Genomic DNA, 27983 nt, shown 5'->3' with positions numbered 1-27983 from the left:
ATTTCGTTTTTACACCACAAAATTTGCTATAAGTTAAGACAAACTGATGCATCTAGGAAAGTTTTAAGGCATAGCAGGACCTAGATATATAAAAGTACTATAAAGGTATGTTTCAGAAAATAAAAAACTTACCTGGATTGACACATTCCCCATTACCATTCTCTTTTTAATTTAGAGACTATATAAAAATTTGAAGATGTGATATGATTGCTAATGAGACAACTCTACAAAAGACCGTAAAGTAGAAGTTAACAACCTATATAGGTCATAGTACGGCATTCAACAATGAGCAAAACCCATACCGCATACTAAAATTGTGATTGGAAATGTTCATAGATGTTCTGGTGTAATACAAGAAGGCAAACCACGTATCGCATTTCAGATCCCATAAAATAATAAAGAAAACTTGAGTGAAAAGGCTTTTAAAGACACCGAAACGTACAAGACAATAATAGAAAATTAAATATGATATACAGCACAAACGGCAACCACTGAATTACAGGCTCCTGAAAAGTGACATGCTCATATATATAGAATGTAGCGGCCGAAACATGATTGCTGCCACCAAACTTTCCTCGTGACCAGGGACAGTGGTGTAACAGTACAACATAAAATCAAACTTAAGAATCAGTTGAAAAGGGTTTAACTCATGAGATCGATACAATGAACAACCAAAAAAACTAACAAAAAAACTCCCACAAAACTCAAGGTAGATATCTGAGAGTACTCACAGTTACTGAATGCTAGTTCAAAGCCAATAATAACCAATACAACAAATGTATTTCTAAGACTAAGATATAAATCAGAACACATTTAGCATCCAGTGGACTTAGAGTTAAGACGGGATTAACAGTTAAAAAAACCGATATTTTGCAATGGCAAAAATATCGGCATATTATAGGACCAGTGGGCGGATCCGTGAGGGGGGGGGGGGGGGGGTCCGGGGGTTGAAACCCTCCTTTTATTTGGCGATCAAGGCATTTGAATGGGGACATATAGTTGGACCCCCCCTTTATCCTGGATTAGGATATAAATGGCTGGATCCGCCCCTGAGGACCGTGAATGTGCATGTAAAATTGAGAATGGAAATGGGGAATATGTCAAAGAGACAACAACCCGACCTAAGAGCAGATAACAGCCGAAGGCCACCAATGGGTCTTCAACGCAGCGAGAAAATCCAGCACCCGGAGGTGGTCCTCAGCTGACCCCTAAATAATATTGTGTACTAGTTCAGTGAAAATAGACATCATACTAAACTCCAAAACATATAAATGAACTGAAATTAAAAAAACATACAAGACTAACAAAGGCCAGAGGCTCATGACTTGGGACAGGCGCAAAAATACGGCGGGATTAATAAACATGTTTTTTGAGATCACAACCCTCCTCCTATACCTCTAGCCAATGTAAAATAAAGAAATACATAGCAATACGCACAGTAAAACTCAGTTTTAAAGAAGTACATGTATGTGTATAACAATAAAATTTAGTTGGGTTATAATTAATTGATAACAAAATCAATGTTTATACCGATGAAAAACAATATTCAGGGATATAATTACAGTGTTGAATGGGGTTACCTTTTATTATAAATGTATATACAGGATCGATATTTTACCCGAATCGTATCTAAATTTAAGGGCTCGTTAAACACCATCACCGTTAAAATTAGGAAGTGCTTTGTCTTTTAATAAGTGTTCTATAGCCAAACTTCCAAACAATATATTTGTATGTATGAAAGAATTTTGTAAAGTTTTAATTGGGTTTCTCGATGAATATGCATCAACCCTAATGCGGATAGTCTCTTCTGGTGCATAGTTATTCGCAAGTCAATTTTTACCCAACGCAAAAAATAAACGACACTTCGGCAGTAGCTGTAGCAACGGGTATGATAAGTAGTACAGTGAGTAACAAATTCTTTAATTTATTTAGATTAAAAATGTGTTCTCTGAAATGCATATGTACACCCGAGCGATTTGACACGCCTGATTCTGGTGCAAACACTATTAGAGGGCATGCATTTTGTAGCCGGAGACTCGAACGCAGTGATATATAAATATCAATTCTCAAATAACTCAGTTTAAAGACTAAATTTAATACAATTGATCTTTTTTTTAATGTAAAATACACTTATCTAGTAAACATGTAACGTCTATATTTATTTCAATATAACCAGATAACAAGGGACTATTATGGTATAAAGCCACTAATTCATAGCCGCATTGCTTTCTATGTTAAATTCTGCAATTTTCGAGCATTAATGGCTACTTTGTCTTAAGTTCAAATAAAGTGGCAGTCATTTCATGTCAAAACTATACATTATCCTGTGCTAAAAAAATCAATATACCTAAATAGCATTTTAGAGAGTTTTGGTTCCCGGAATTTTGATAGTTCAAAACTTGAACAGGTACTTCTGATCTGAACAACAGGGCAAATGAGCCCTCCTATTATAATTTTATAATATACTTCCTTATTTTTTAAAAGAAACTTTCAACAAGGGTTCTACAGTGATCCCAAGTCATCAAGCTTTCATTTGATACGTCAGTCCACAATATAACAAAGATAAATGCGAAAATAATTGAAATTAATAGAAAACAAGAAATAAAAGATTTGGAAAAAAGGGGGAGGGCTAAAAGAAAATTGTCCTGTCCCTAAGTATCTATGTTAAATACAACATTTAATCATTTATAATCATTTGAATAGTTCCAACTCTCTTTTAATACTTTGTCTGGGTTGTCATTATAGACGGTGCTAAAGATTCTCGTGTGAATATTATTGTTCAAAGCGACTAAGCGTATATATCAGGTACTTGTGTAACAGTGAAATTCTGTTTTTCCTAGGTAATCAAGTCCGTGCCCTTAATTTTACGAATGTAAGTCCAAGGATAAATTTTCCTATGAAAATAATCCCATTCCTAGTAAATTATGTCTGGCACTTATTTTCCTATGAAAATTTTTATATATCCGTATTCTCATTTTTTTTCAATGAAAAAGTCACTGCCGTTAAATTTTATTTTTAAGACATTCTTTAAATTAATAAATAATAAATTTAAAAATGAACAATTGTAATTATGTACATCATTAAAGTCTGTGATATCCATTTTCCTATGAATACAAGTCCGTTTAATTATATAAAAAAACGAACACCCATATTTTTTTTTATATACAGTGAAATATTATTGTCTGTTAAACAATTTTAAAACATATAACAATTAAAAATTAAATTATTTCTTTCATTACAAATTTTCCTATAAAATTAAAGGACATGAATTTTATGCATCTTATAAATGTGTTTTTACTTCAATTATAGTTTGGAGCTTCGAGATATTTGTAAACTTTTAAATTATAGACACATTTTCACAAAACAGTCGATTGTGCATAAGCAGAAATTCCGCCGAAAAAAAATCCACAAAAAGATATAAATTTTTGGGCTATTAGCATGAAAAAAATCAAAGTTATAAAATTAAACTTTTTGTTCATTCTTTGGCTATAAAAGACGAAGTGGACCAATCTGAATAATCTAGCTTTAAGAGACGAATTATAGATCGTGTTAATATAAGAAAGTTTATAAAATGTTGTTGCTTTTTCGTGTCAAATTGACCATGCTGTAAATTTTTAAAATTTAGGATTTTTTATTTTAACAAAAAGCATATTATATCAACTTCTTTGCAATGAATGATTGAAAAATACATATCTAAGAATTTGAAAAAAAATGACGTGGGATGTACATATTTTTGGTAAAATCACTTCTTTGTACACTTCACCAATTTTCTCAACATTTTGGCTGATTACACTGACCGGATTGCTTATCAAAATTAAAAAAATATATATCTCAAAAACTACTTATTGTTAGTACACAATTTTTTCACATAGTTCAGTTTGATTATAATATTTTTTAAAATTCATTGATATTTTCCACTTGTATCACATGTTTTGGAAAAGAAATCCCGAAAGAGATTTCAACATGACTGAAACAGCAGAAGAATACATCCTTTATTGCAGCATTGCCCCCGGCGACAGTTTTTTTTTTTTTAAATCCCAAAAAGGAGCAAAAATTTCATCAAAAAAGAGAAAGTCGAGTGCACCTTTCTATGTTCAGGCGTGTTTGAGTTAACCATTCTGTCTTGAAAAATTATAAAGCAAATATATTTGATACATGATCTCGCATCATATTCTATTAGTTTTATATTTTAGGCTACAGGTTGATTTAATATCATTAAAAAATCACAGTACTAAAAAATGAAATATGTGGGTCAAGTGAAATACCTTTCCGATGAGTCATAAAAACAGAGTAGGTGTGTTCGAATAACAAATTTTTACTAAAAGTACTTGACGAAAGACTTTTCAAGTGGATCGTTTAAATGCATGACTTCAAAAAAACTTTATTTTTTATGTGTGAGTTATCTAGGGTTATTAGTCTTCAACCTTTGAAAATTTTTAGTCTGCCCTTCCACGAAATATTTAATTCGAATTTTTTTAAATGTTTTCGAACTTTCGAAAGTTACACCTGACAACCGATTAGACAATAATTTTTAAGTTGACTAAATGCATAAGTACATTAAATGATGCTCAATAGCTAATAGAGATACACATGTCTTTTAAAATACAACTTGCATGTAAGGGTCGTTATGGCGCTATGTGGATAAATTCGTCGGTTTTCAAGAGCTAAATTGGCAGCGCGTCATCCCTATAATGGCTTCCATTTTTACGATTGTACAAATTGGCTGGCGTAATTGGGAGAAATTTTGACGAAGTCGAATCCTGACTGATTAAAAGATTAATGCACAATTGTTACAGAACATAAAAACATAAGAATTAAAGAAATACATTGTTAACATGCAAATGATTTCTTTAATTTCACATTTTCTGAGTAAAATAAAGGACATGGACGTTTTTACCTTGAAATATTGTTGACCTGAACATGAATTCTTAGGAAAATTTGTCTGGGGACATAAATTACTGACATCGGACTCACCACTAAACATACTAGTAAATTCTTTAACCATGAACATTTTATAATGGTAATATTTGTCCGCCCAGACACATTTATTTATACATGTATAATAATTTGAGCTCAAAATATATTTTCGCATATATTTCTATTTCATAGATTTAAAAATTTGATGACAGAGAAGATCTCCTATGTACTTTTTGTGTGTGTGTGTGAATAAACAGTAAATAAATGGGGAATGTGTCCATGGGAAACAGATAATGCCCCCGCTTGTATATAACGTTATAAAGGGACATAACTCAAGAACCGTAGAAGTGACCCAAATGTGTACTAGACTAAAGTTTTGTGGTTGTGTATAATTTTTATAACATTTGGTTGAGACAAACTTATGTTAGAGAAAGGAAACTAAAAATGCAGCAATTTTTCCATTTGCAAAGAGGCATAACTCTAGAACAGTGAAAGTGACACCACTAAAATTCAATCTTGATCTGTGTTTTGTGGTAATAAGCATTGTGTATAAAAGAGGGACGAAAGATAGCAGAGGGACAGTCAAACTCATAGATTGAAAATAAACTGACAACACCATGGCTAAAAATAAAAAGACAAACAGACAAATAATCGTACAGAAGACACAACATAGAAAACTAAAGACTAAGCAACACAAACCCCACCAAAACTGGGGTGATCCCAGGTGCTCCGGAAGGGTAAACAGATCCTGCTCCACATGTGGCACGCGTCGTGTTGCTTATGTTATTACAAATCTGGTAAATAGTCTTAATTCCGTAGGTCACATTCGTGAAAAGGGAAGGGTATTGTAGTTACGACATAAGGTACATATCCGATATCACCTGTGAAACAGTTATTCCATAACGGTCAACCAACTAGTGATGGCGTCTGTAAAATTTACGAAGGGATGATTTCAACTTCACCATTTGGAACTCTTGGTTTAATAGCTTCCTTGTGAGCAGCAATCCTCTATCAAGGAAATCATGATAGGAAATATCGTATCAATTATAAGTTTCATAACATTTGGTTATGGCAAACTAAAGATTTAAAAAAAAAAATTTGACGTACAGACGTATGGACGGACAGACAAGGATAAACCTTAATGCCCCCCTCACTACGGCGAGGGCATTTAAATATCACTATAAAACTAGTGAGATGTAGTATGATTGCCAATAAGACAACTATTTGTTAGTCCAACTGACACTGATGTAAGCAACTTTTAGTATACATGTAGGTCACTGAGAACCTTCAACAATGGGCAAATGAAATTATTGATTACTTTAACATGGAGCAATGGAAGTCTTCAGGAAATGACAGCACATTTTGGTTAAGTTTTTTTATATTTTTTCTACAGCAAGCAAATCTAAAAATACTATAAAACAATTTGGAGTGGCTTAAGGATAAACTAAATAACATCTGTAAAAAACCTGCCTACATCCAATTATTCTGAATTGAAAAGGTCCAGTGTGACTGAGAATCAGAACATTTTTTTTTTTTATATACCTAAATATCACTGCATATGATTCCATCCTTTTTCAAACTATAAACTAAGATAAAGAGTATAACGATCATTATACATGTTATAGGTATAAATAATATTTTAATTATCACATATGTATTTCTAATGTACATGCATATACAATAATTTCTCTTCTTACAGCATATGACCATAGGGTTACAAATTTGGCATCTAACATGTGTAAAGAGAAATCCAACAAAATTGAAGAAAGGAAATACAAAATAAATGTGGATAGTGTCCACATGTGGACACAGATGATGCCCCCGCTTGCATATCATATAGTTATAAAGGGACATAACTGAAGAACGGTAAAAGTGACGCTACCCAAATTTGAACTTGATCTGAGTTTTGTGGTAATAAGCATTGTGTGTAAGTCTCATAACATTTGGTTGAGGCTAACTTTAGTAGAGAACAGAAACTAAAAATTCAGCAATTTTTCTATTTGTAAACAAGGATAACTCTAGAACAGTTGTGTATAAGTTTTATAACATTTGGTTGAGACAAACTAAAGTTAGAAAACGGAAACGAAAAATTCAGCAATTTTTATGTTTATAAAGGGACATAACTCAAGAATGGTAAAAGTGTCCCCACCAAAATTCAAACTTGATCTGTATAATGTGGTATAAATAAACATTGTGTATAAGTTTGATAACATTTTGTTGAGGCAAACTTAAGTTAGAGAACGGAAACTAATTTTGGGATGTACGGATGGACGTATGTATGTACGTACGTATGTACGTACAGACGAACAAGGGTAAAACTTAATGCCCCCTCTGCTTCGGCGGGGGCATAAAAAATCATCTGAATGTTTTAATCACATTCTATTGTTAAGGAAATATTAAGCTTCTCAATGATTAAAATAAGTGTTAGTCAAACTGCTAAATATCTCATGAAATTTTTCAGATAATGTTTGTGGACTGGTTCAAGTTTATTAAACTTTTTATATTTTTGTCAAAGGCTCATAGTAAATATTTTGTAAAAACTTTGTGAAAATTGAACAAGCCAAATTAATTTAAGTCAAGGTGTTTGGTACCTTAGGTGTTATATGAACAGATACAAATGTACATTTACATGTACAACATGTAGATTACCATGTGTATATATATTATGTTTTTAAATATGAATTATGGCTATCAGATTTGGTTACATATAGAGTCTAAATCACAGTATCCAATTAATTCTCCTGTGTTCTTGTCATAAACTATGTCCTCATTATCTGGAACTCATCAAACAATATGCCAACATAGTTTTTGAACTTCTCATCAAACATACCTACAATAATAATAAAATCTCAAATTTTTTGGTCACATAATTGTACATACATGTTCATACATATATATGTATCAAGATATTAGTCAACAAATTTCTAACAAGAGCACTGGATCATTATGAAAAAGAAACCGATAGTCGACACATTTTAAATCATTTAAAATTGTATGTACTTCTAAAAAAGAGTATAAAACAACACCAATATTCAACAAGAGTGCACACGCTGAAATGTCTGGCCTTCTTTACTAACCATTGATTTTATGTTGATAGTCCTAAATATAAAGCTTTACTACAAGTATCACATAAACTTAACATGTACATGATCCAAGAAAATAAGGTCAAGGTCAGATAAACCAAACGAGAAATACATGTACACCTTACAATCATTCAATACACCAAATATAGTTGACCTATTGCTTATAGTTTCTAAGAAACAGACTTAACCAAGAAAACTAAACATTAACCAATGAACCATGAATATGAGGTGAAGGTCAGATGAACCATGCCAGACAGACATGTTCACCTTACAATCAATATATGCATTAAATATAGTTGCTTATAGTATCTAAGAAATTAACTTTACCATGAAAACTTAAGATTGGCTAATGAACCATGAAAATGAGGTCAAGGTCAGATGATACATGTACCTGCCAGACAGACATATACACCTTACAATCCTTCCATACAACAAATATAGTTGACCTGTACATCATAAAATATTTCCATACACCAATATAGTTGACCTATTGCATATAGTATTAGAAAAAAAGACCAAAACACAAAAACTTAACTCTGACCACTGAACCATGAAAATGAGGTCAAGGTCACCTGGTTGGACATGTACACCTTACAATCATTCCATACACCAAATATAGTAGACATATTGCTTAAAGTATATCTGATATATGGACTAAACCACGAAAACTTAACCTTGTTCACTGATCCATGAAATGAGGTCGAGATCAAATGAAAACTGTCTGACGGGCATGAGGATCTTGCAAGGTACGCACATACTAAAAATATAGTTATCCTATTACTCATAATAAGAAAGAAATTAACTTTACAAAAAATCTTAACTTTTTTTTCAAGTACCTAGTAACTGAACCATGAAAATGAGGTCAAGGACAATGGACATATGAAAGACGGAAACTTCATAACATAAGGCATCTATATACAAAGTATGAAGCATCCACGCCTTCTACCTTCTAAAATATAAATTAAAGCTTTTAAGAAGTTAGCTAACGCCACCGCCGCCCCTGGATCACTATCCCTATGTCGAGCTTTCTGCGACTAAACTCGCAGGCTCAACAAAAACAGCAACTACAAGTAAGTATCAATAAATATTTCCGATAACATATTTTTTTCATCAGTCTGATGTCAAACAATTCAGATCAACTTATTCTGATATGACTAAATAAAATCTTGAACATAATAAAAATTTAAATCCAAACCACGCTCGTGTAATTCTAAAATTTCAAAAAATTCACAAGTTCACCCAAATTAAATATTTACAAAAGAGGCTGCATATTTCATGTATTTATTTATCCTTATTTAATTTTGTTTACTGTTATTTTTCTTTTGGTCATGGTGGTCTTTTTGCATTTTTGCCATGCATATTGCTTGGTTTTCGTGTGGTGGAGACATGGTCTTTCAACATGTTCAATCCGTTTAATTGATGTCTGGGGCTGACATGTCAGTAACTGCTGGTGGTCCTTTGTTAGTTTATGAATCATTGTCATTTTGCTAACTTTCTTCTGTTACCTATTCTGACATCTGACATCAGACTCTGACTTCTTTTGAACTGAGTTTTACTGTGCGTATTGCTGTGTGTTTGTTTATATTTACTAGCCATTGGCTAGAGGTATAGGGGGAGGGTCAAGATCTCACTTAACATGTTTAACCCTGCCGCATTTTTGCACCTGTCCAAAGCCAGGAGCCTCTGGCCTTTCTTAGTCTTCTATGTTTTTTAATTTTCGTTCATTTATATGTTTCAGAGTTTAGTGTGACATCTGGATCCATTTTCACTGAACTAGTAGTGTTTAGGGACCAGCTGAAGCCCACCTCTGGGTGTAGCATTTTCTCGCTGTGTTGAAGACCCATTGGTGGCTTTGGGCTGTTTTCTGCTCTTTGGTCGGGTTGTTGTCTCTTTGACACATGTCCATTCCCCATTTCCATTCTCAAGTTTATTTAGTTTACTTTCAACTTATTTTTTTAATGACTTGTATGAGTTTGAATGTCCATTTGGCATGTTTGGTATCTTTCACCTTTCTTTTCCTTCCATAGACAATGCTAGATGTATGTGTATATATATGATATACACATATATATATACATTTTTTGTAGCTACAATTCTACCTGACAATTGACTTAAAATTTATTCCCAGAAAGGACAGGTGCACTCAACTTGTAATATATGTATGTGTTAAAGTTTGTCAGTTACACTTTCATGATTTAGGCTCTGACCTGACCATGCTGACCATGATCATTCATCTTTTGAAAAGGCAGGGAGGGGGGTATAGTTATTAATAAACTCTTAATAGATATAAAAGAATAACATGAACTATCTTAATTATATAAGGTATAAAAAAACTCAGTACTTTTGCCTGCCTCCTGACAGAAAAAAAAGGTATGTGTTAATTTTTTTATATTTCCTTATAATTAATATATATATAGACTATATACAGTGAAACACAACACCTCCACAATTGGGGTCTAATCCTTTTCAATTTTTGAGTTTCTAAATGTAAATTTAAATACAAAATGTATTTTGCAGAAATTATTTGTCACAATGTACTTGCATTGTACCATGCATCTTTAAATAATCTTAATCATAATGCCATATAATGATGACCAAGACTGACCACTACAGTTTATAAGTGTTGCATGTACATATACATACATGTACCTAAAATTAATTTCTTTGCTTCCTCATGTAACATTTTGGTAACATCTGGCTGAAAGCCCAAGGCACTCTGAGTAAAGTGTGAATAATCAAATAGGGTCCTTGCACTGGGTAGTTGTATTATTTGTATAAATCCAGAATCTCTCATAGCATCGTAAGTTTTGGCACTTTTTTCCTCCTATAAAGACACCACCTCAATATCATTGGATGTCACCTCATACCATTTTTGCCAGACGTCTCAAATTTACACTGCTGTTCCCAAATAAGTCTTTGTTCACTGTAAGGGTCTATTTTGCTTTCTTAAATTCATCTTTACATGTGGACACCAAGTCTTTTAATTCAATGTTCTGCACTAGAGGTCTTATGTAACACCATCCTAGAGAATTTCCTGCTTACATTTTCTCTTCAGTTTCTTAATTTCTAATGACATTGACTTTATTTCATCTTGCTGCTGGGTGATTTTTTCTATCAAGTTTGATCTACTCATGTTTTTATGTTGAAATGTCTTGTGAATAAAAGTTGTTGGAGGCAAATTCTGACGCTCTACAGCTCTTTGGTGTCTCTTTCTTAACATGCGACGTTCATCTAAACATTGTGAACAGCGGTTTCCCTTGACTAACAATGAACAATGAACTGATCTGATTGTTGATACGTATGACAAAGTCCCTGATGTGGCACTGAAGTTACCTTCCCTGTAGCTGCGAATCGTGTTGGTGACCTTGTCACTGATTCCACATCCAACTGGAGTAATGAATTGATATTTCTCATCGGGATTTCCGACACAGACAGAAAAACAAGTAAGACGTGATAATAATTTTCTCACTGATTCTACGCTATCATATTTAGTTGGCAGTCCTGTCCAAATATCATTGTCTCTTGACACTTCCTTCCTATGTACATATATTTTGGCACAAAAGTTACTGTCAATGATAACTGAGAGTTTTATGCTAATGTCCCTGCTACTGATCTGGTACAGTTCAACTATACGAATTTCATTATCTGTACAGCTAAGGATATACGGATCGTTGATGCTAACTTGTAACAAACCGCATAAAGTCTGAAAGGGAGGAAGGCACGGTTCTGCATGTTCAGTCTGTGTCTCATTCACTGCAAATATCTCAATTTCTTGCGTGATCTGTTGCTCTGTGCCTTCCGCTGGTGCTAGAAAATAGTCCTCCTGACAATCAAATTCGGGCCTACATGTATTTTCACTCTCAAATGGTTGTTCTTTTGCTGCATAAGTGTGGTCTTTGAGTTCAACTAACAAGAGTTCCCCTTTGTCTTTGGCTGATGCAATAGTAATTTCCTCAAAATGTACAAACTTGAGCATAGATGTGTCTTGATTTAAACATTGCTCATCCTTTGCATCATCAGTGTGGTTTGAAACTGCAACAGATCTAGATATCTCTTCCATAATAGGATCAACAGCTGGCCATGGCAAAGGCTTCCTTTTCCTTTTAACTCCTTTTGTTAACTTACTACCTCTCTTCCTCTTTGGCATTCTGAAGGGAAAAAAAGAATTTTAGATTTGAAGAATAATTTTTAACTTGGAGAGCCTATTTTACAACATCTATTCTACTTTTAAACTTTACTTGCTATGTCATACAACATACATAACATGCTGTAGGTTTTTCACATTACTTTTTTTAAAATTTCATTTTGTCGTGTAGGGGCCTTTTCCAGCTTGCAAATGTATATTTGATATGTGTTGCCAATTGTTGAAGGCCGTATAGTGACCATAAGTTGCTTACATCCACTTCATTTAGTCTCTGCTTAAATATACCGGTATTGTTTATCTCATGAGAGTCTGGATGGGTTTTACAGAATGGAGAATAATTGTATGTCAGAAAAGTAAACAAAAGAAAAAAAGACCAAAATATATAGAATGGAGAATGATGGGTTGCTAAAATATAAAAAATAGAGTATAAATGTCAAAATGTATAAAGAAAAGAGAAAACAGGCTTAAAATGTAAAGAATTGAAGGACCCCCCATCCAGACCATCTGTCATTGCCAATCATACAACATCACCTTATTTCAAATTTTACATAATTACATTGATTAGTAGATCGAAAATATCAATAAGTGTATAAACATGTGACAGTGTAGCTACTAAATTATAAAATTCAGTCAGCTAATAAATGCAATAGGTGTCTGAATAGAAGGACTAAATCCATCTGTTTGTGTATTTTAGTTGCTGTTGTGAAATTCAGTATTGAGACAATGACATTTGGAGATTTTTGGTTTTTATCATTCATTTACTTACAAATGTACATAATCTTTGTCTCTTGTGTTCATTGACACATAATAAATAGCTGCTCCAAGAGTGCATGAAACACCTTTATTATGGATATATATATATTAAGAAAGTACAATTCAAGAATAAAGGGGATAATTTCTAAAGCAATTAAAATAAGCATTCTGAGAGTATTGCATTGCAATACATCATGTACATAGTCCCCAACCGGTTATAAATCATTGTACTTGAAAAAAATGTTAATTTGATCTTTAATTTGTCATGGTGCAAACCATACATGTATAACAAATATCAAGTCAATATCTTTAAGCATGACGAAAAAAGTGTAGAAAACTGATTATTTGAGATAATTTTCATAGTCCAAGGACCATACATTTGTAAATTTTTCTCTGCCCAAAATCATTTGACCTGAATAAAGTTTGAACTTGATCTGCAACTTGTCATGATAAAAAAACATACCAATTATCGAATCAATATCTTTACGCATGACAAAAAAGTGTGGAAAACTGATTATTTGAGTGAATTTTCTAAGTCCAAGGACCATAATTCTGGACAAAATCATCAGACCAGAACAAAATTTGAACTTGATCTGTTACGTGTCATGATAAAACTATATACCAAATATCAAATCAATATCTTCAAGCACAGAAAAAAAGTGTGGAAAACTGATTTGCCGGACTGACAGATGGACAGACAGACAGAGTGCAAACCTAAAGTCCCCTTTGACTTCGTTGATGGGTGTATATATGTATATGTAAGTTTCAGGTCTTGCCTTTCACTCGTACACGGACGACAAATCCCAATGATACACTTTACAGAGTTACCCTAGAAATCTACAAGTTGCGTGATAAGGGAATCCTGGTCACATAAATAAATAAATGGATCCTGGTGTAGTCTGAACGAAGTCTTGGAAGTAAAACGCAAAGTCTATTATTTTAAAAATTCAAATCCAAAGTAATAGCTATAAAATTTAAAACATCTAAACTGCAGGCTCAACAATATGGTAGCATAATCCCAAATCTCTTACATACACTTCTATCGTACACAAAATTTTCCTATTTTTACAGCTATTTCTCTCTTTTATACCACTCTATATGCCCTAGTAACCTGATTACAAATATGGTTAAATGACTCCTAACAAAGAAATAATAACCAGGCACGTGCACTGTGGCAACCAGATCCCAGAGCTGAGGTCAACACAAGTCTGGAGCAGTAGGCAGTGGCGGATCCGGAACTATTTATAAGGGGGCCCCACTGACTGCCATAAGAGGTGGCCAGCTACAGTCATGCTTCAGTGATTCCCTATAAAATTAACCAAATTTTTCCCACAAAGGGGGGGGGGGACCCCCACCCTGGATCCACCAGATTAATAACATGATTAATTTGACATAAAACAAATACTCTTTTTGATGGCGTTATAGATGAATGAATGACTTAACAACTGTATTAGAATAAGTAATCTTATACAATAATAATAAAACCTACTTACTATCATTTAAAAACGTTACACTAACATAATTTACATTTGTACAAATACTGTACATTTTTGCATGTACACAATTTTCAACTATACTTAAAGGAAGTTTTAAAAGAGAACCAAACTGTGGAACCAAACACTGTTTAGTGTTATCACAAATTTGTGCAAAGCCCAGCCGGACAAACTTATGTCTGAGGACTGTACATTTCGCCATTTGTAGTAATTAAACTAAATAAATGAATATGTATATATAGATGAGTGACCTTATTGTCGGGAGTATCAATCCAACAAGGTTTTCATTCAGGTTTATAAGTAGTTCCAAAGTACGTCCAGACACAAAAGTTGTTTACAGCAGGGGACTGTAAGTAAGGGGGAGGAAATCAATGTTAATATGCTGGAAAGATTTCTTTCGAACCTCTCCGGGTTTGATTATAACTTATGAGAAAATATCAGAGGTGTTCGAAAAATAATTTGTGTTATTCTATTGGTTTAAAAGTTTTGACGCAAGTATGACAATACGTTATAACATGAATATTTATATATATTTGAACTCTGTTTTTCTATTAATAAAAGGTCAATACACAGTTTTGTTATCTAGGCGGCGTATTAATCAGAACCACGCGCTGCTTCGAACGTTCCTCCATTTTAGACATTATAGATAGTATAACCATTACCGGCAGTGTTCATTTTATTTTTAATTATTTGTTTTTCTGAATTTTTTGTTTGTTTTTTGTGTGTGTTTTTTTTTTTAACGAATTAGTAGCAGATAGTTTGTCGTCGATCTGCAATACTTCCTGTACACGTTATACTTGGTCCGCGGTGTATTCGAACCGTGTTGATTTCCACTGTAGTCTTTTTTCAAATGCGTGCTCTCTTGTTACACTAGTCCTGAAACGTGCGGCATTATCTTTTTTTTAAAGTCTTTTGGTGATATTTTCATTTTTCTTTATAAGTTTTTTTTTTTTGTGGGGGGGGGGGGGGGGGGGGGGGGGGAGGGAAGTGTGCATTTGATAGTAAAAACGGTATATAGATGGTAAATTAAAAAAAAATAGTAAATTAAGTAAAGAAATATCAGAAAACAGAAATAGAAAGTATTGACTCCGATGTCATAAATGATTGGGCTATTATTCATGCAATTTAAATTTTATGACTCCCTTTCTATTTCTTTTTGAAAGCTGTAGCTGTAACCTTTGATATTGGTATTGTGTTGAAGTTTAACACAAGGCCAGCTTTCATTGCCTTTAGGCTTTATTCCTTTTAAAGAATTTAACAGTTTAACTGATTGTAATTTTTCTGATTATGAATTTAAAAAAAAAGAACTCTCGGTAGGTGGTACTTCAATGATCCTTCCACAAAACTCTATCTAAAACTCAAGGATACGCAGATATACGAATGAATATATTTTGTATAAATTCATGATTTCCCTTAACACGTTATCTCATATCATGCATGGCTTACTTTTTTTTATTACACTACCATGTTGGCAAGCGATCCGATAGTTATTTCAAGTATTTTTCTTTCATTGGATAAATAATCCTACTTATTTGTATTGATGACGAAACGGAATTTGACAAGATTAGGCCTGCTCTACATGCATTTGCTCAAGCTCCAACGTGTGTTTTAAAAACTCTTGTAGAGTAATATATATATATACATTGCTTTACATCATATTTCACCCTATTTTCATCTTCAATCAATGTTTCATATACCATATCCGGTGCGGATCCAGGATTAAAAAGGGGGAACCACAAAAACATTAGGAGTGGGCATACAAAGTCTATATGCACGAGACATGAATCCCCCATAAGGGTGGGCGGGTCCTCTTGTCCATCCTTACCTCAATACAACTATGTATTGATTTTGGGGGGCGTAGAATGCGTACGCCCCCTTTAATTGGATAATATATCATATTTAGCATAAAATTGTGTAAGCATTGTGAACCACCCCAAATCTTTACAAATTCTTTTGATTCTTGTTTTGAAAACATACAATCAGAATCAGAAACGAAAATAAAATAAAATATGAAAGCCAGCAAACCAACGACAATCACCGAAATACAGGAGCAATTGTGTTGAAGACCCATTGGTGGCCATTGTGTGTTTTCTGCACTTTGGTCAGGTTATCGTCTCTTCAAAACATTCCCCGTTTCCATTCTCAATTTGACCCTCCATGACATAAGACAAACGCATTCAGAACCTAGCAGGGTTAATACTGTTTGTTAGCGCCCTGTCCTCTGTATTACTCGAGACAGTGGTCAATTTTATTGTTGACCCACTTTTTGTGACATTTTAAAGATGAACAATACTTCACCAGAAAGACACAACAAAGTATATAAGCCCAGCACTGAACCTGGCATGAAGCTGTTATCAGTGAGCACAGCAAAACAGTAAACTACAGGCTCCATGCGCCTTAAATGCTGATGTTTTTTGTTTCAACTCGTCTTTTATTGACATACAATATTTAAGCTATATTTTACACACCGCTAAGGACCATCGATCATGTCACTTTGGTTTGAATTGGTTCAGTAGTTTCAGGGAAGCTTTTTAACTAGAGGCAATAGAGAGTCTGTGTCACTCACTTGGATCTATTGCATCTTCTACAAGAGGCTCTAAAAGGCCTGAATCGCTTACATGTAGTCTTTATTTAAATTTTTCATCAAAATTTTTCTTTTGCTTTTAAGTTTTTAATGTATAATATAGATTAAGTGTGGACACAAACCAGTGTGGATAGTATCCAGCATTCGGAGAGTATTGCATTGCAATGAGAAAGGTAAGCTAAAAACAATAAACGAAAGCAAACATGAACACAACAACAAATGACAACCACTAAAACTATTGAGTTGTGCAAGGAGGGATAAAATTTATGTACTGTATCAAAATCCTGTCTTTAACATGGGACTCTGATGTTACAGCACAACGTAAGAACAAACATATATTTTTTTAAAATAGACTTCCTGTATGTATCAGTGTGTTTATTTATTCCACATTAATTACTTATTGGTTTATATCTCACAAAACATGTATAACTTGCTGAATTTTTGTGCATGTCCTAATTCAGGAACATCTAGGTAGCTTTTGTTAGTCTTGAATTAGAGAAAGTCACATATACTTGTTCATAAAACTATATAAGCTGTGTATTCAAAATGAATTCAACTAATTCACTTTCATACACTCAAATGGAAAAAAAGTTAGGTCTTTGAATAGGAATATAGAACTCCTTACACAATTTGTTCCTTCTGAAGAAACTAATTAGGAACTGAAGAAATTAATTAATATCAGTCATTTCTTATGATTCAAAACAGCATCTGTATGTAACTCCTTCCATTATACAAACTTCCACAATCAGATGAGTCTCCTGCAAAAATAGAAATTGAGAGACGAAATAAAGAATAAAACATTTTATAACAACTAAAGGTTAACTGTTTTATCAAAATCAAAACATAACTCATTTAAATACAAATGCTACAGTGGCCAATTACTATGAACAAAATAGTAACAAGGATTTAATTTTACAAGTGAAATGTCCCCTATTCAAAAAGAACAAAAAAGGACAAGGTTCACTTTAGGCCAAATATGGCCTTGAATTTCAAATTTATCAAATATTCTCAAAATGGCCATAATTTTGTTCTTAAATGGATCTTTTTCAAAAGTCTTACCTCTTTGTTAAAATAAATCTCTTCATAAGAGTACATTCTTGGCTTCAAAATCACCACATTTTAGATATATTGTCAAAATGCAATGATTTTGTGTATTTTTAGGACCTAAAAGCTCGAGGAAACCTTTGGCCGCAACCTAGTATCCAAAATGTTCTGTATCCAAAAGTTGCAAATGATATTGAATCCCTAGACATAAAAACGTTTTGGATCGTGGGTGGCGGCCAAAGTAGATTATGCTAAAAACGGTTAAGAATTATTGAAAATTTGACCAAATCTCATTATCTGACGTTACAACACAAATTATGCATACTTAAAGAGTCAATACTTCTTCATTTCTAATGTGATGTGCTAAAATGAAGTTATTTTATATTAATAGTAATATCACAACTATTTCTATGTGATATTTGTAGTATTTTGGCCGGTTTACAAAAACATCAAAATCATAGGGCCAATTTTAACCCTTCGTAAACTTACATGTACTCTTTTACCACTGTGATTAACATAGAAAACTCACCTATTTCACCTGTACTTTAAAGACATTTTAATATCTATATTCAATCATTTTTTTCCACTTACATTAAGTGACCAACAGTGAATAAAGAATCTGTAAATAAAAAAAATTAAACTATTACACTACCATATCAGACATTTTACAGAGGTGGATTTAGGGTGGTCAGGCTCCCCTACTGATGGAGCTACAATTTATGGATAGTACAGACTTTTTACCTATTTCACTTTAAACATTATCTAGCTTAGAGGGTTTTCAACTCTTTGATCCACATCAGTTTAATTACTGTCCTCAGCTGACCAAGTATTTACTCTAATTATACCCCTTAAAGCAGGGTGCTTAGCAGAGAAACAGCAAACACAATTTTTCAAGTCAATAGATTGACTTGGCCCCAGATCCAACTTATAACATCCCATGATTCATGCCAGCATGCTACAGATTCTATAACACAGTACAAGACCACTTAGGCAGTTTAAATACAAACTGTATATATATACATGTATGTGTAAAAGTAGAAGAGGAATGTACAATCATAACAATGTATTTCTATTAAATAGGTAATTGCAATTTAGCCATGGGGATCCTATTTTATGGAGCTTTGCTATTGTGGAAATAAGTACAAAGTAATGTGAATAAAAAAGATACTGCAAGGGTATTATATATCAATGTATGCTGAGACAGCAACCATACGACACAAAGAACTAAATGACATCTACATGTACATATAAATTTGGGATAGATAATCAGATGGACCTTGGCTACGGATTATACCTTCTGATAGCTACCAAACACACTGCATAAAACAACATTCAAACTGAACAAGTATATTGTTTTGTACATCATGCATGTTAAACACTAATTATTGCATTATGGTTGTAAATTGCAAATCACTTTTGCTTCTGAACATCCTTTTCAGAATAAGGGACTATTTCTAGAGTTGGGCATGTACTGGGTGGTAAACAATTATTGATGTTGTGTTTCATTAGCATATCAATAAAATAATAACATGCAACATGTGCAACTGAAAACTCGTTATTTTGTTTACCGATCTTACTATTTTAACATTCAATATTATGTAACAATGATATATCAATTATATTTTAAGTTAAAAGTTAAAAAAAAATAAGAAATTTTGGCTTTTATACGCCAGAAAATAGAAAAAGTTGAAATCCCAATTACCGGGGATTTCAATTTTAAAATTTTTCAATAGCACAACTTTTTTGCAGCCAGATTTAACATATTTGCACCGTGTGATTATTATAGGCATATATATAAGCCGAAAGATCATAATCTAAAATAAATTATGGCAAAGTAGCATAATATTCTACTCGATACGATCTGCATAACCAACCTTTTTGGAAATTTAAAATTACATCTTCTCGCTTAGGCGCCATGTTTTACACTTTACACAATCATTCCCCATTCCAAACTAAAAGACAAATTGAAAGAGTTGGTATTACTTTGTTTCATTAAAAAGAATGACCAACGTAGGTACAAGTATCTTTTCTTCGGGAGGGATAAATCCTACTTTGTAAAGAATCACTCTGATTCAAACAAAAAATTCTCTGAAACTGACATTATCAAGATGCTTGATTTCTTGATTGACAACATATTTGTTACGTTTGGAGGACGTGTTTTTCAACAGACGGTCGAAATTCCAATGGGAACCAATTGTGCCCCTCTTCTTGCCGTCTGGTTTCTTTATTATTATTAGGCTGACTTCATACAGGAACTTCTTAGGAAGAAAGATAAGAAGTTAGCAATATCCTTTAACTTTACGTTCCGCTATATAGATGATGTTCTCTCACTAAATAACACAAAATTTGGTGACTATGTTGAACAAATCTATCCCATCGAACTAGAGATAAAGGATACTACAGATACAGTTAAGTCTGCCTCATATCTTGGCTTACATCTAGAAATTGACAATGAGAGTCGTTTGAAAACAAAACTTTACGACAAAAGAGATGATTTCAGCTTCCCAATTGTGAACTTTCCATTTCTATGTAGCAACATTGCAGCAGCGCCTGCATACCGAGTATATATCTCCCAATTGATACGATATTCCCGGGCTTGTGTTTCCCATCATGATTTCCTTGATAGAGGATTGCTGCTCACAAGAAGCTATTAAACCAAGAGTTCCAAATGGTGAAGTTGAAATCATCCCTTCGTAAATTTTACGGACGCCATCACGAGTTGGTTGACCGTTATGGAATAACCGTTTCACAGATGATATCAGATATGTTCCTTATGTCGTAACTACAATACCCTTCCCTTTTCACGAATGTGACCTACCGAATTAGACTATTTACCGCATTTGTAATAACATAAGCAACACGACGGGTGCCACATGTGGAGCAGGATCTGCTTACCCTTCCGGAGCACCAGGGATCACCACCAGTTTTTGGTGGGGTTCGTGTTGCTTAGTCTTTAGTTTTCTATGTTGTGTCATCTGTACTATTATTTGTCTGTTTGTCTTTTTATTTTTGGCCATGGCGTTGTCAGTTTGTTTTCGATCTATGAGTTTGACTGTCCCTCTGGTATCTTTCGTCCCTCTCTTGCATTGAGTTAATGCGTTGTTGCCCCTTACTGTTTACAGGTAACTAAATCGTGTACTGTTTCCGCTATCAGCTGATCGTTATTTCCGGTTTGAGCTATTACCACTAAACCTCCGGGTGCGGGATTATCTCGCTGTGTTGAAGACCCATTGGTGGCCTTCGGCTGTTTTTTTGCTTTTTGGTCGGGTTGTTGTCTCTTTGACACATTCCCCATTTCCATTCTTAATTTTTGGCCTTCTTTTACTTTAGGGGTCCCGACATTTTTTGATTTTACTTCAGGGGTCCCGGTCCATAAAAGTTCTTTTTTTGTAATAATATAAAATATCTACTTCTCTACCTGTTGTAAGTGCATTAAATTTTACTTCCTCACATTCTTTTATTTGCTTTTTGTCGTATATATATTACTTATTAATATTAAGTAAAGTGGATGAGAAGTATTGGGCTGCTGAAAATTTGGGACCCCTAAAGTAAAAGAGTGCTATAATGCCTTCTTTTACTTAAGGGGTCCCACAACCTATATACAAGCCAATACTAAATAAACAATCAATACAACAGAATATATAATAAAACAATGACATAATGCATTTTAAATACACTGTTATCTGCTCTTTGGTCGGGTTGTTGTCTCTTTGACATATTCCCCATTTCCATTCTCAATTTTACTATATATTGTGGGACCCTCCATTTTTTAACAGTAATGTTGGGACCCCTAAAGTAAAGGAAGGCCCAATTTTATATCACAGCGACTTTACCAATACAACATTCTTCCCCATTTTCAGCAAGATTACGCATCTCCATTTAATTCCACCATAAGACTTATATATATACATATGTCCAAAGATTAAAAATATCGCAATCACAAAATAATCAAACAGTAAATGGTAAAATCTGTACACAGGCTAAATCCTATCCTAAACACACTGAATAGTCCTATAACATATGACTTCACATTCTTATTCAATTTTCAACATTTTTATACTGATATTTTCATTTTTTATTTCTTTTAATGCTCTGGTGGCACATTGATCTGTTTATAGTAAAAAAAAAAAATAAATAAATAAAATAGCAAAATAAGTTAAAAGAAAACATCAGAAATAAATAGAAATAGAAAATAATGCCCCAGAGGTCATATGTTATAGGACTAATACATAAAGTGATGTAATTATCTACAGTTCTTTTATCTTATATAACTTTAATAGTTGCATTCTATGTTGTTATTCTGGCCACCTCCTCTGTAGAAACGTTGTGCAGATTAGCTATCTTTTCACCAAATCTTTGATCTGTAGTTATATCAAGGTACCCAGAATCCAAAACAAGTAAAGAACGTATTTTCCAATGAAGAAGAGAAGATAAAGAGACTGCTGGGTATGGTTTCTTGTATGCTGTATGCGGTTCTGAATGGTTTATACGGTTGAATGAAAGAATAGGAGAAACTTCTTGATCAAGAAAGGTGGAATGGTGACATGAATCTCTATAGTTTCTATTTTGATTAACATAATCACACGTTCAATAAATTCTTTAAATCCTAATGCATTTGATATGTGCTTCAAATAGCCATTTACCATCTCTACCCACTTCTCTGCATACTCTTCATACTACAGCCAGCATCATCTGATGAATGTACTTCTTTCATATGTATCTGTACAAACCTTGCTTGTCCAAATTGAATCGTGCAACTCCATCAAACTGTACTTTGAGCCAAATACCATGATAAATGTGAGCGAAGAGTGTGCCTTCTAGGGTGTGTGAATTTACCTTTACACAATGGACAGCTACGACCTCGTTTCCTTACTAAAGTTGCCCCATTAATATGATTCGTTTGAGTCTTCTGTACTTCTGTTTCATCTTTGTCGGAGATGTAGTCTTCAATATCTAAATCTGCATCTTCATCCATACTGCAAAAATTCAGTGAATGCCAAAAATTCAGTGAATACAGATATTATTAAAAACCATGAACCAATTATTATACATATATACATTACCAATATAATCCAGCATATGGTCTATTCTATCTCCAAATCTTGCACGTAATCTACAAGATATGTTGGTAACTGACGTCTCCGTTTCCCCCTACTAGCTGTAGATGTTTCTGCGTTACTTTCTTGGACATCATATATATTTGTATGGTCCAGGTCAGAAGAGTGGTCTAATTATTTGTCCATATTTTGGATAACTGGTCTACGTCTCTGATCTTCGTTTAAACCCAGTTCCTTTGGATAACTTAACTGATCTGAAGTCAGAGTATCCGACTCCAGATTGGTACCATCTGCATCGTGTATCAATAATCTATTTGGTTCCGATGTCAGAGTATCCGACACCTGGTCTGAACAAATAAATAGTCCAGAAATATCAAAGATATCGTCTAAGTCTTCTGAATCATCATTTTCTAATGTAACATTGCTGTCAGTGTCCTGTAAAAGATTGTTACTCAATATTTTTAACCAAATAGGAAGTTCTGTGAAAAAACACATCTTTAGTCGATCATGATGAACCACAGACTCTGTTTTCATATCTTTTATCTTATATAGCACTGGAGATTTTACTTCTGTGATGATATAAGGTCGTTTCCATGGTTGGTTGTTTTAATTTTGGGGTCTGAGTCACTTCGGTAGCAGAGTTTATTTTAAGTACTACATCACCAATATTATATTTCTGTTGATTCATTTTTAAATCACAGTCCTTCTTCTGTCTTTTCTGGGCTCTTTGTAAATTAACTCTTGCCCAATCATGAACTTGATATAATCTCTCCTTTAACTGTTTGATATACTCTGGTGGATCTTTCGTAGTAACACTTGATGTTCCTAACATTAAATCTATCGGAAAACTTCACGTCCCAACATTATAAGGTTAGATGTAAACCCTGTTTGTCTGTTCCCTGTGGCACGGATGGCTCCTATTAATTGCTGGAGGTGTACATCCCTTTAACATTGTTTCTTATTTAAAAAACATCTAATTATTTGAAGAATTGTACGGTTATACCTTTTTACCTGTCCGTTACAGCCGGGTGGTAAGCTGTGGTTCTTGTCTTGGAAATTTCTAATAACTCACGAAAGTTCCTCATTAAATTACCATCCACATTCTTGACTTTGTCGGTATGAACTTCCAACGAACAACCAAATCTTGAGATAAAGCCATCAACTGCTGTTTTGGCAACTATTTCTGCACTTTAACCAGGAATTGGAAAACACTCTAACCATTTGGTAAATTGATCAACAATCATGAGTAAAATATTTGTTCTTCTGCTTGGTTACAGGAAGTGGTCCCAATAAATCCATGTGGACTCTAACCATAGGTACTCCTGATATATACTGACCGAGTCAGCTTTTGGTCGGAAGTTCGGTATTTTTATTCATGCCGCTAAAATCTTGCAAGACTTAATGAACAATAAACAATTCTCCTTCATATGATGCCAAACTACTTGTTTCTTAAGTCTTGATAGAGTTTTACCTTGCCCAAGATGTCCTGAAAACTTACGATTTTTCTAAAAATTCTGTTTGTAGTACTTTTGGAGCCACTAATAACAATTTAGGTAATATTGGATCTTCCCACCAATAGTACAAAATACCATCTTGTATTCTTAGTTGGGACTGACATTGCAAAAAATGTTTAACAGCTGAACTACATAGTTGAAATTCATTTCTTGAAGGCAAATAAAAGAGAGGCGAAAGATACCAGAGGGACCTTCAAACTCATAAATCGAAAAAAAAACTGACAACGCCATGGCTAAAAAATAAAAAGACCAACAGACAAACAATAGTACACAAGACACAACATAGAAAACTTAAGACTAAGTTCGCGACCGGGTGACATTTTTCAAAATTGCGAGTTAAGTACCTTGTGTTATATTAAGGTATATAAGAATTCCATAACTCTTCAACGTTTGTATTAGGTTTCAAAAATGTTGTGGCCTATATTCTTTTCAATATTTGAAAAATTGCTCACTTTTGAAGATAAGAGGCCTATGAAGGTGAAAATCTTCTAAACGTATACCTGAAACTACTATTAACACATGTTATAGTTGTCTCAGCGTATACAGACTCCCAGATTAATATTCTTTATTGAAAATTTGATCAAGTTCGAAGTATAACAAAAGTGAGAATAGTATATTCATCCTCAGACATAATGTCAGATGACCATTGCTATTGATTTGGTAAAGTTAGAAGTAAATCACTGAGAGCATACTTAAGTAAATGTGTGACGTGGGAAAAATTACATACATGTATCATTATAAAGAGATAAAATACTCATATCTCTAGGGAAGCAACTTGAATAGTCTTGTTTTTATGTTCATTTAACCGTGACATCGGGTTAAAAAAAAGATTTTTCATCGAATTTAATAAGTTCACATCATTACAAATATGGGAATCATCTTTCAGGTTGATGTGACCACAACTTCAAAGTAAACAACCTTAATAAACAAATTAAACCTGATACCTGCTCACACTTTCTTTATGTTCAGTGACGTGTGATATCAAGGTCAAAACCCCTATTAAGCATATACCTTATAACTTCACATAATAATAAACATGTGCACTAAATTTCAAATTGACTTGATGGTCCTATTATTCTCCATTAAAAAATGATTGCAGAGAAACAACTAAAATATACAATGATGTAACATTTTAACTTAATTACTAATACTGCAGCAGATTGTATTAAATGTTTATATATATATATATATATTTTTTAAAATGATAAATTAATTGTACCTTAAATATTTTAAAACAAACTGGTAGTGTTTGCATTTTTGTATCATTTGAATATAATAATTAGGTAAACCATATGGAGAGCAGGCTGGCTGTTAGAGGAGACAGAAACCAAGCTCTCTTACTTCAAATAAATCTATCAGTTACTTCAAATCAAATTCTATATATGGTTCTATATTGTACTAAAAATCAGTGATGTAATCTAAATATTCATAATTTGAATTTCTATATTTTCTTACATTTGAAACTATTGATTTCCACCTTTTTTATTACTTTTTTTCAAAAGGTGCTTTACAGTCTGTTGAATATTTATGACATATTCTTAAAATACATATTTAAGTTTACTCAATTATTATTGAAAATTAAGAATTGTTTTATCCCAATAAGAGTATATAAACTATGATAATAGAAATCAACAAAAATATTGGGACATTACAACAGACCACACAAACTACCATCAAAGATTATTAAAAAAACATACAAACAAAAACAAACAACTAGATACAAGACAGTGTCCCAAAAACCCAATTAGTGTTTGCAATCCTCATACTAACAAGACATTGTCCAAATAACCTTATTAGTGTGTGCAAACATCACACTAACAAGACATTGTCCCAATAACCCTACTAATGTGTGCAAACCTCACACTAACAAGACATTATCCCAGTAACCCTACTAATGTGTGCAAACCTCACACTAACAAGACATTGTCCCGATAACTCTACTAGTGTGTGCAAACCTCACACTAACAAGACATTGTACCAGCAACCCTAATAGTGTGCAAACCTCCCACTAACTATGCTTAACATACAAGACATTATCCCAATAACCCTACTTGTGTGTGCAAACCTCAAACTAACAAGACATTGTGCCAATAACCGTACTAGTGTGTGCAAAACTCACACGATAAAGACATTGTCACAGTAACCCTACTAATGTGTGCAAACCTCACACTAACAAGACATTGTCCAAATAACCCTACTAGTGTGTGCAAACCTCAAACTAACAAGACATTGTGCCAATAACCGTACTAGTGTATGCAAACCTCACAGGAACAAGACATTGTCCCAATAACCCTTCAAATGTGTGCAAACCTCACACTAACAAGACATTGTCCCAATAACCCTACTAGTGTGTGCAAACCTCACACTAACAAGACATTGTCCCAATAACCCTACTAGTGTGTTCAAACCTCACACTAACAAGACATTGTCCCAATAACCCTACTAGTTTGTGCAAACCTCACACTAACAAGACATTGTCCCAACAACCCTATTAGCATGTACAAACTTCACACAAAGGAGACATTGTCCCAATAACCCTACTAGTGTGTGCAACCTCACACTAACAAGACATTGTCCCAACAATTCTACTAGTGTATGCAAACCTCACACGAACAAGACATTGTGCCAATAACCGTACTAGTGTGTGCAAACCTCACACGAACAGGACATTGTCCCAATAACCCTACTAGTGTGTGCAAATCTCACACTAACAAGACATTGTCCCAATAACCCTACTAGTGTGTGCAAACCTCAAACTTACAATGCTCTACAACTAAGTACTTGTGGCCTTTTTTACTTTTTTGATTCAAGCAACACTAATGAGTATTTTGTATAAGAAACGCACATATGGCGTACAAAATGTTAAGCCTGGTATCTATGATATGCTTAATAAGTAAGATTTTTTCTGGGATATGAGCTATAACAGGAATCTTATGAAGGACTATGTCTATATTCTTTTACCACTTATATCTTTATTTAGGAATCATGTGAGATTTAATTGGACAAGACTGTGTCAAGCAGCTTTTAATACTGGTAGACCTTTAAAAATCTTGGAAATGCTAGTGATAACTTGACTAAACAAATCACTCTTATTGTCTATAGATGCATCTAAATATTGATGGGATATGAGTCATATTGGAAATACATTTGGACACAAAGCAAACTGGTTTTGACATTTTTTATGGTTCTGAACAAAAACAGACCCAGCTAATGTCTTCCACCATTCAAACTTTTTGCCACACAAGAAATGATAATGCATATTTGAAGTGCCTTTAGAGAGCTAAAAAAGACACGGTTAATGTATTTTTTGCTGTGACTTTAGAGATATAATTTTAAGATCACAGTAAAGGCATTAAAACAACTATCAAATGTATTCAGAAGAGATAAATAAGCT

At 33.5% G+C, this 27983-nt stretch overlaps 1 protein-coding gene across 2 annotated transcripts; it reads right to left on the bottom strand.

The window, feature by feature from the left end:
* Positions 1–6527: 6527 nt before the first annotated feature.
* Positions 6528–14751, bottom strand: LOC127734612 (uncharacterized). Of its 2 annotated transcripts, XR_007997675.1 has the most exons (3): positions 14642–14751; positions 10650–12148; positions 6528–7747 (listed from the first exon to the last, which is right to left on the bottom strand). XR_007997675.1 is itself a non-coding variant. In XM_052244584.1 (2 exons), the coding sequence occupies exon 2, from the start codon at positions 12145–12147 to the stop codon at positions 11023–11025; it is 1125 nt and encodes a 374-aa protein (XP_052100544.1). In that variant the 5' UTR covers position 12148; positions 14642–14751; the 3' UTR covers positions 10378–11022. The 2 variants fall into 2 exon arrangements, 1 of the variants encoding a protein (XP_052100544.1); XM_052244584.1 differs by lacking the exon at positions 6528–7747 and having other exon boundaries at positions 10378–12148.
* Between the last annotated feature and the right edge of the window lie 13232 nt (positions 14752–27983).

This window comes from Mytilus californianus, unplaced genomic scaffold (genome assembly GCF_021869535.1).
Source record: "Mytilus californianus isolate M0D057914Y unplaced genomic scaffold, xbMytCali1.0.p SCAF_3, whole genome shotgun sequence".
NCBI lineage: Eukaryota > Metazoa > Mollusca > Bivalvia > Mytilida > Mytilidae > Mytilus > Mytilus californianus.
Note: the sequence above shows the minus strand (reverse complement) of the source record. Positions and strands in the feature narration are given on the sequence as shown.

What these genes read in the sequence shown, in the direction of transcription:
- LOC127734612 (XM_052244584.1), bottom strand. Translation starts at nt 12,147, where the DNA reads ATGCCAAAGAGGAAGAGAGGTAGTAAGTTAACAAAAGGAGTTAAAAGG.